The 9261-nt window shown below is 60.3% G+C and overlaps 1 protein-coding gene across 2 annotated transcripts in view; it reads left to right on the forward strand.

The window, feature by feature from the left end:
• The window catches only part of FBXL18 (F-box and leucine rich repeat protein 18), a 34499-nt gene extending 25704 nt beyond the window's left edge, over nt 1-8795 (forward strand). For both annotated transcript variants that reach the window (XM_066273441.1, XM_066273442.1), the window contains one exon: nt 5898-8795. In XM_066273441.1, coding sequence (XP_066129538.1) covers nt 5898-6054 — 157 coding nt within the window. In that variant the 3' untranslated portion in view covers nt 6055-8795. The remainder of the gene's footprint in view (nt 1-5897) is intronic.
• Nucleotides 8796-9261: the final 466 nt, after the last annotated feature.

Raw genomic sequence — 9261 nt, forward strand, 5'->3', positions numbered from 1 at the left:
AACATATGGCTGCCCTGCTGGGCCGACACACCATGGGGTCCCCTGGCCCTGGCCAGCCTGCAGCGCTGGACCCTGTGTCCACTGTCGTGGAGCTGCTCCGCAGTCCTTTCTCTCTGTCCTGGCTGCGAGCCCCTCCTCTGCTGTCTGCTTCCCCCAACATTGCATTGCGTGCGGAGAGCCTTTTCGAGGACATTGCACAGCTTTTTCGATTTACTTTGACTCTCCCACTCCTGAAAGTCTCCTGCGAGGCCTTGTGCTGTCTGGGGCTGGGTAAGGCTGGCGTCAGCACGCCGGTTCTCTTTGGGTTCCCTACACAGAGCGACAGCAGCTGGCTTTGGTCCGTTTGGCATCCTGCTGAAGTCCTCAGATCCCCTGACCTGGGCTCACATCTGGCCTCTTACCGGCTCTGTGACTTTGAGCGTGTGAGTCACTTCCGTCTCTGAGCTGAGTTTCCTGTCTGTAAAGTCACAGCCGTTGTCCCTGCCTCCCAGCGCTGCTGTCGCCTCTGGGTGGTAACATCAGCCCCACGCTGTCGCCGACAGTCCCGTTGTGGCAGTGCTGCCCCTCTCTGCAGTGAGGCAGCCCTGCTTTGTGAGGCTGGGGGATTGTCGAGGTCATCCTGCGAGTGGGTGGCTGTTTCACTACCCCCTGACGCCCCGCCAGGACCCACAGTGCCCTGTCCGACTGGCGGAGGCACTGACACTGATCTCCAGGAAGCAGGATATGGGGCAGAGGGCTGAGCCCTGACCCTTCTCTGTATGTGGTCAGAGCCATCCAAGGTGAGGATATGCTTGTTCTGCCTGTGCTGGCATTCCTCGTGATCACCAACCGCTGTCACTCTGTCAGCCCGAGGGGCCTCACGTCGGGCAGTCCGCCATCATTCTCAGAAATGCCAGGAACCCCGTCTTCCCCCATGTCTCTGCTGACGGGTTCAACTCTTTCTAAGCTTTGTTGTGTGAATTACCTGTAATGTCACAGTTACCATTCATAAGTGTACAGTTCAGTGGCATTAAGTCTTGTGTACTCATCAGCACTATCCACTCCCAAAACATTCTCATTGTCTCCAAAAGAAACTCCACCTGCACTAGCAAGTACCTCCCGTTTCCTCCCCCCAGCGTCTGCCGACCACCCTCCACTCCCTGACCTTACGAACTTGACTCCTAGGGACCTCATAGAAGCGGAGTGACATCATGTTTGTCCTTCTGTGACTGGCTTATTTCACTGAGCATGTCTCCATGTCGTAGCCTGCGTTAGAGTCTTCTTTTCCTGGTTATTTCATCATATGGAAAGACCAGTTTTGTTTGCTCATCTGTTGATGAATACTTACTATTGTTTTTTTAAAAGATCTTTTAAAAATTGATTTTAGAGAGAGGAGAGAGAGAGAAAGGCGGGGGGAGGAGTAGGAAGCATCAACTCATAGTTGCTTCCCGTATGTGCCTTGACTGGGCCAGCCCAGAGTCTTAAACTGGCGACCTTGGCATTCCAGGTCGATGCTCTATTCACTGCACCACCACAGGCCAGGCTTCTATTGTTTTCAATTTATATTCCTGTGAGTTGACTATGTGCATGTTTTTTAAAGTTGTCTATAAAAAAATGACAAACTAAGAAGTCTGTGAGTCATGCCACAGACATGAGTCTGACTGTATTGGCAGCCTGCACCCCAGCAAGGACGAGAGCAGAGGCTCCGTTCAAACAGGCACGAAGCCCGACGGCACTGGATGTGGGCTGCAGCTGACCCCTTAGGCCCAGCAGAAACTAGTCGGCCTCACCTATAGGAAAAGCCCAGCCCAGACCGCACGGAGAGCAGTTCTGTTCCTAGAAAGCGCCCAAGCAGGCGCTGGCCCACTCTGGCAGGCGTTGAGGTGGCGCCCGCCCTGCAGGGCAGTGAGCGGTGGGCTCCAGGGCTTCTGGGCGGGGCTGATGTCTCAGTGTGGGTGCTGGTCACACGCATGCGCTCTGAGTGTGATTTTTTTTTTAAGATTTTATTTATTCATTATAGAGAGGGAAGAGAGAGAGAGAGAAGGGGGGGAGGAGCAGGAAGCATCAATTCCCATATGTGCCTTGACCAGGCAAGCCCAGGGCTTTGAACCGGCAACCTCACGTTTCCAGGTTGACGCTTTATTCACTGCGCCACCACAGGTCAGGCTGAGTGTGATGTTTACGGCATCTTGTGACCTTCAGCGTGAAGGTAGCGGCAGCCCCCCACCCCGGCAACGACCACACCGTGTTAGTGGAGGAGGGGACAGGCCCTGTCGCCCAGGACCGGCCGGCTGCGTCAGCAGATCAGAAATCCTACGTCTCCCACCCCCAGGACTGGTTCAGAAACAAGGCCTGTCCACAGGTTTGGGCAGAGTTCTTGCCGGCAGTGCTGTTGGCTTTAGCGAAAGGTGGAAAACAACCCAAACGTCTACGGGTGGGAGGCAGGGAGAGAACTTAGGATGTGTCCAGCCAGCGGGACAGTGCACAACTGATGACACGCCCAGGACACTTCACGTTCTTGAAGGGAGTATCTTCGGTGGTAAAACAAGGTGTGTTTGAAGACGGGGGTGGGGTGCAATGTGTTTCTTTGCCTCTGCAGACGTGAAGGGTTTCTGGGAGGATTTGCGAAGCCGCTTAGTGCCCCGGAGAGGCACGGGGCGTCTGTTGGGAGGGAAGGCAGGATCCCCGGGACGCCCCACACCCACTCCTCTACATCCTGGTCATCTGGAACGTGCAGTTGTTGATCAGGCTTGTCTGTCCCAGAGCCTGTGGCTCACGTGACCTGCTCCAGTGGCCCAGGGCCTGTGGATTCTCTGTCCTGTCCCTCCGAGCGAGACCTGGAGACACTACAGCAGGGTGATGGCAGCGACCTGGAGCGTTTCAGACCCTGGGTCCGTCGCACCCCCTCCTCGGTGCAAGGATAGGCAGAGCCCCACCACCCTTCCCGGTTGTGAGGGGGCTGTCGGGTGGGTCAGGGCCCTGGCTGCTGCCCGCTGGGCTCCAGCTCTCCCCAGGCAGCGTCGGTTCCGTGAACCCGCGGTGGGTGTTCCCGTGTCTGTCCCAGGTCGCCTGTGTGGGTCTTGGCTACCGTCTGCCCTGGTAGTTCTTGAACATAGTTGTTACAGTGTGAGCGACTTTCACAAAGTATCTTCTTTCTTCGGCTTTTCTATAAGACCTTTATTTTAGGGGGAAGAGGCTGTCAACTTTAATTTTGTTCCTCATTTCTCAGGCAAAGAAACAAACCCAACAGGTGTTCCTTAGGTAAAAGAGTCTTTTCTGCTTCCTGCAGCTCTCAGGGGCTCAGGGCTGGAGATTTGAAGTGCCCTGGGCGTGTGTTGGGCGTGTGTTCAAGGCCTCAGGTGGGACCCTTCTGCAGTGCAGTGACCCCTTCCAGCCATTGTAACTGGCAGAGTTAGTTTAAGGTTCCTCACACTTTTAGGAAGCGCTGGTGAATGCTCTCGGACCCTCCTTGAGGGGCAGCCCTTCTGCCCATACCCACCCCGACCCCCGGCGACCTGCTTCTCTGGGTCTCCTCGTGCCCCTCGGCGGTCACTCTGGCTGCCTCTTTTTAAAAAAAAAAAACACTTTTATTTTATTTTAGTGAGAAAGAGAGAGAGAGAGAATGGGGGTGAGGAGCAGGAAGCATCAACTCCCATACATGCCTTGACTGGGCAAGCCTGAGGCTTCGAACCAGCGACCTTAGCATTCCAGGTTAACGCTTCATCCACTGCGCCACCACAGGTCAGGCTCTAGCTGCCTCTTGTGGGAGCCACACGGCCGAGCTTGTGGCTGCTGGGTTCAGACTCAGACGCAGCCCTGTGTGTGGGCCTCTGGTCCCTTGGTGACAGCCCTGGGCAAGTCCCCAGTCAACCCAGTTCCAGGGAGGCTGGGGCTCCCGCCTCGTGCACGTCCTGCACCAGCAAGGGCAGAGCCAGGCCTGGGAGTGCACCAGGAGGCCTCTGTGGGTGCACCTGTCACCCCACAGGCCCGCCCGGCCTTTGTCCTTGGTGACTCTAGGCCAGAGGCTGTTAGAGATGGGATCAGCCCCAGTCAGGGGAGAGGTCCCAAGGGTGGCCCGTCCTGCCTGCAGTGACCAGCCCAGCCTGGCCCCTGAACGAGGGCAGCCGGAAAGAGTGTTGTCTCATCTTGTTGACTCTGTTTACTTAAACCTCAAACTACATTTGAGTCATACGAGAGAACATTCTAACCTGTTCGCGAGTCACCCACAGAGTACACGGAGCCCACGGCCCCCCACACTCCCCTTCCGGCCAAAAGCTCGCCCCAGCCCTGGGCCCTGCCCCTGTACTTGGAAGTGCATTCGCCTTCCCTACTTTCTTGTCACCGCCTTTAGGCTTCACTCTGTGCAGGGCCCGCCTCTGCGTGGGGACAGTGAGGGGACGGAGGGTCCAGCTGAGAGTGTAGCAGGATCCTTGGGGACCAGGGAGGGGCTTGACAAAGGAAGAGGACTGGGTGTGCTTGCTGGAGGTCTGGCCCAATGCAGCTTACTTCAGGTGCGGACTGACGGGAAGCCTTCAGAGGGAAGGGGGTTGATTCTGGTGGTGGCACCTCTGCCACTGCCCTTCCGTGCAGTCTCCCAGATGCTGTCCCGGCCACCCGGGCAGCCGCCGCCCGGAGCCACGGCCACGTGGAGAAGGAGCCGGCCGTGGGCTGCATTCCTGGCTGTTGCTGAGAAATCTGTCCCCTTCAGCAAGCTGACAGCTTGTTACAGCCTGGGAGGGCGGGAGGCAGCCTCGCAGGAATGTCCCACATCTGAGAATATTCTGTTTCCATTTGAGTTGGTGGCACAGCGGGTGTGCAGGCCAGGACTCGCCTGCGAGGCTCACGGTCACAGACAGCACTGCCCTCGAGTGAGCAGAACAGTGCGCGCAGGGCTGGGAGGCATTTCCTCAGCGTCTTTATTGCCCAAACATCAAGTTTTACGAGTGCTTTTCTGGCATCTACTTTACATGAGTTGTTAATCCGGTGCTGGGGGCCGCGGGCAGAGGTCTGGATAGAGGTTTCCCCGGTTCCTCCCGGCAGGCGCCGGTTGGGGAACTTGTTTAAGGTTTAGCAAATGCCCAGGCTCCCTATTGTGTGGCACGGCCCCGAGGGACTCCGTGAGCAGAGTCTCTCTTGGTTCTGGATGTCTCTCTGTCTTGCTCCTTGGAGTCTGCTGCATCCCTCCTTCTCCTTGAGCTGCGGGTGGCACTTGGTTTTGTCTCCAGGCTGCTGCGTGGGCCTGTCCCAACCCGACAGGGAGAGATGGACACCCCTCCCCAGCCCCACTTCCTCAGGGGGGAGGGGTGGTCCTGGCCCTGGTCAGCACATGGGGTCTCGGGGAGGGGGCATGTGGTGGCCCGCCAGGCTCTGTGGAAACTGTACACTAGTGCTTTCTGTGCGCTGCGCAGGAGGGACCCTGTGGGTGCGGTGGCAGGAAGGTCATCTGACAGCCACTTGTCACATGTTCATACAATGGCTCCTGGCTCCCAGCCGCCAAGAGTTTGTACCCCTCCAGGGTGGCCTGTGGGGGTTTGGCCCTGTCCCTTCTCTCCACTCCACTCTGGGTGACGTCCTTGGTTCTGCAGCCACGTGGGCGTCGCTCCCCTCCCCCCTCAACCCCCTTCTAGGTCACCCACCTCCTTCTGCCCAGGAGTGCAGGGGTTTTTCTGACAGGCTGGCCTGAGTCGGCCTTCATGACTCTGCCTGATGCCCCGTGGGTGCCTCCTCTGTGCCTAGACGGAAGCGTGACAAGCCCGCCCCTACCAGCCAGGCCCCTCTGCCTGCCCCACCCCTTTGGGCCTGTCCTCCAGCCCGGTGGTGGCAGTGGGAAGGAACCCCCCCCCCCCCCCCGGGCACATCTCAGCCCGCCCGCAGGCCGCCGCATGCACGGCCTCCCTAATGGCTTCCCTCTGGTTCAGTTTCCAGAACGAGCGGCCCGCACTGAACGTCGTCGTCTTCCCCCTGCTCCACGAGGGCCTGGCCGACGTCATCCGGGACGTCCCCATGGTGCACCTGGACGAGATCACCTTATTTAAGAGCAGAGTGGCTGAGGAGCCGCCAAACCTGTGGTGGTGACGGGCAGCCGGCGCCAGGTGGGGCTCCTTCCGTGCTTGAGCCTCCCCACCTCCTGGGGTCGTTTCCGTGGCTGAGGAAGCAGGACCGCCTGGACAGGCGTGTGGCCTCCAGCCCCTGCCTGGGCCACCACCGATGCTCGCCGCCTGTCCATGGATCCTCGGGCCGCCTGCCAGACACTGGGACTTTTGGGTGGGTCACGAGGGGAAGGGAGGCCTCTCCCTGGCTGGCCTGCACCCACCCGGTCCCTGGGGCTTCCTCTCGCTTCCTCCCGGGAGGACTCGTCTCGCAGCGAGATTTGGGGTGTGATGGTGTGAGGACGACAGGTGGGAAGAGCTGGTGGTTGGTGACTCAGGCCTGGCCGGGGCATGTTTCATCTGAGACCGGGACGGTGGCGCCCTGGCTCCTTGGGCCTTGGCCAGGTCCCCAGGGCACTGCGTGGCCTCCGTGCCCCGTTACCTCAGCCCCTGGGAGTGTCCCTCTGTCTGTGTGTTTCCAGTCGCCTGCCGCCAGGCCACGTGGAGGGCTAGGGCGGCCCGTGCGTGTGGGTGGGCACGCTCGCCCCGTGAGGCCAGCCCTCCCTCCGGCCCGCCGTGTGCGTGATGCAGGGAGGGCCTTGTGTAGATTCGGGGCTCTCCTTCCCAGTGAGGCCGGCATTCAGAGCTGGAGATGGCAGTTCCCTGTGTTCTGGGGAGACAGGTGTATGTGGCTTCGTTGGAAAACCCCACGAGGATGTTCGAGGCCGGAGCAGTGGGCAGAGTACCCTGTTTCAGATAGCTTTATTGAGCACTTTAAAAAAAATTCAGCGCAGCTCTTCCAAAAACGAGGACCGACCTCCCAGCGTCCCCTCTGTCTTCTCAGCTGTGAGACCCTCCTGCCCTGGGCATCGTTGGGGTGGCTCACCGCAGCTGAGCCTGGGCCACCCTGCCTCCCTCTCCCATGAGGCCCGCTCACACGTCCCCTGCCCATTCTGGCCCTCAGCCTGGCCGGCTTCCTACTGTTTCCATGGTGATGGTTGCCCCCATTCTGTCCTGCAGTTTACCGGCTGTTAAAGGGTGGGGGATCTGGCCCCTTGGCATCACTCACACGCCCGTCCTGGGGATGGCAGAGGGCAAACAGTTCAGAGTCCGCCCCCCGCCGGGCAACGAGGCCCAGAGGCTTTGCGATGGCAGCTGCAGGGGGCACACAGTCCTGCCCCGGGGTGGGGGGGGCAGGCCGCCATTGCTCCGGGTCTTCCTGAGCACAGTGGGTCTGGCCGCCTGCAGCTCTGCTGTCTGCCCTGACTGAGGGGGTGGCATGTGTGCACAGTGGGGCCAGGGGCACGCTCCTCTTCACTTGGGAGCTCGGGTGCCCTGCCCCCATCCACGCCGCAGCTGGGCTCTGTCTCCAGGTGGGCATCCGACAGCAGGCCCCCACCTTCACCTCCGGTGTTCTGACTCAACCTGGGAGCCACGGCCTGGGTCCCGTCGTTTCCTGGCCTCGAACGCCGCAGGACCGGCTCTCCTGGGCCCCAGAGAGGCAGGGCCGACACCCCTGTTCGGGCCACACTGCTGTAGATGAAGGCTGAGAGGCGGGGAGCACCCCATGCCCTGTGCTAGGCCTGTCTTCTCGGGGCACTTAGAGGCCAGCAGGCGAGGGTGACCAGGGAGGATGGGACGCAGCCCAGGAGGGAGGCAGGGGGCCTGGCTGTCTCTGGTTCCCCCAAAGGCCAGGTCTCCCCAACCCCCAGACCCTCTGGTTCAGGAGCGAGAGGGACCCTCCCACCGGGAGCTGATCAGAGGCTGCAGCAGTGTTCTCTCACTCGCGCTGGGACGGGCTGTTCTCATGAGCCAGCACTTTTACCCATCACTTATGCCGACAAATGGCTGGGAGGGGCTGCTCCCGGGAGGCTGGGGCGCGAGCTGCCTCAGAGAGCAGGAGACCTGTGTGCTCAGTGTCCCCCCGCAACCATCCTTTTACTTAGAGCAAGACTTTCCGCCTCTCCTGCACCCGAGACGGGCTTCACCAGATGTTAATAATGTGCTTATTCTCGCTAAGTGCTATTTTGGCACCGGTGTTAATTGCAATTTATATTCTGCATCATTTTACGCTGGGAGAAGAACCCACCCTAATGGTCCCCCGTTGGCAGGGCCGGGCTGTTAAGTGGTGGACCATATGCCGCCTGCCGAGCTGGCCCTGGTCAGCACTGGCGTGGCGCGTGTGCATGTGCTTGTGTGCGTGCACACACCTGTACGTGGAGTCTGCTGTCGCGCATGTGTGCGTGCGTGCGCACAGCTGTGTGTGAGCAAGTGCCTGCATGTGTACACGCTCATCTGTGCATGGCGTGTGAGAGAGAGACTGGGGAAGGGGAAGGGGAAGGAGGGATCTGGCATTTATGTGTTTGTTAGAAGAGAGACCCCTGCCCCACCGCCCAGGGCTGCCCCTCCCGCCTGCCACATAGGCCTGCAGGTGCTCCCTGGGGGACGAGACACCACAGGCTCCCTCCCTGCTCTCGGATGTTTTGCTGTTTCCACGTGCAAGTGTTTCTGTTCCGAGCCCCAGGAGGCTGACGGGGAGCACTCTGCCCTTTCACGCAGTGGGGCGCTTTCTCCCTGCCTCTCAGCTGCCCTTCCAGGAGTGGGGAGTGGGGTCCCTGCTCTGCCAGGTCTCTGAGGGAGGCCTGTGTGTGCGCACGACGGGAGGTGCTCTCTGTGCAGGCCTGCGTCTGTGGATACCCTGGCGGAGGGTGGGCGCAGCCCTGTGTCTGTGGATACCGTGGCGGGGGGTGGGCGCAGCCCTGCAGGGCTGGGCGCAGAGGGCCACACTCCCTGAATCAGCTGAGGGGACAGTATGGAGGCCTGGGCTGGAGAGGGGACAGCATTGGGTGGCCAGGCTGGGACACAGGAGGGCCTGGAGCCAGCACGGGCGCCCCGCTCATGTCTGCACCCCCCAGGTTGTGCCGAGGAGGCCCCTGCCTGACAGACCCACCCTCAGGCCCTTGGTGGCCCGGGGGCACCAGCAGCTTCCCACTGCTTTCTGCCCTCGTTTGCTCCTTTAGGATTTGAAAATTGCTCAGTCCTTGTAAGAAAGAGTTACTGAATGAGGATGATCGAGTGTGGCCGTTGACAGCAGGTCTGGTGGTTTCAGCCGGAGAGCCTGAGGGGCGGGGGACGTGGGCAGGGAGGTGGGCACCTGTTCTCCTGGCCTCGCCCAAGTCCCGCCTCCACACCC

This window comes from Saccopteryx bilineata, chromosome 4 (assembly GCF_036850765.1).
Source record: "Saccopteryx bilineata isolate mSacBil1 chromosome 4, mSacBil1_pri_phased_curated, whole genome shotgun sequence".
Lineage (NCBI taxonomy): Eukaryota > Metazoa > Chordata > Mammalia > Chiroptera > Emballonuridae > Saccopteryx > Saccopteryx bilineata.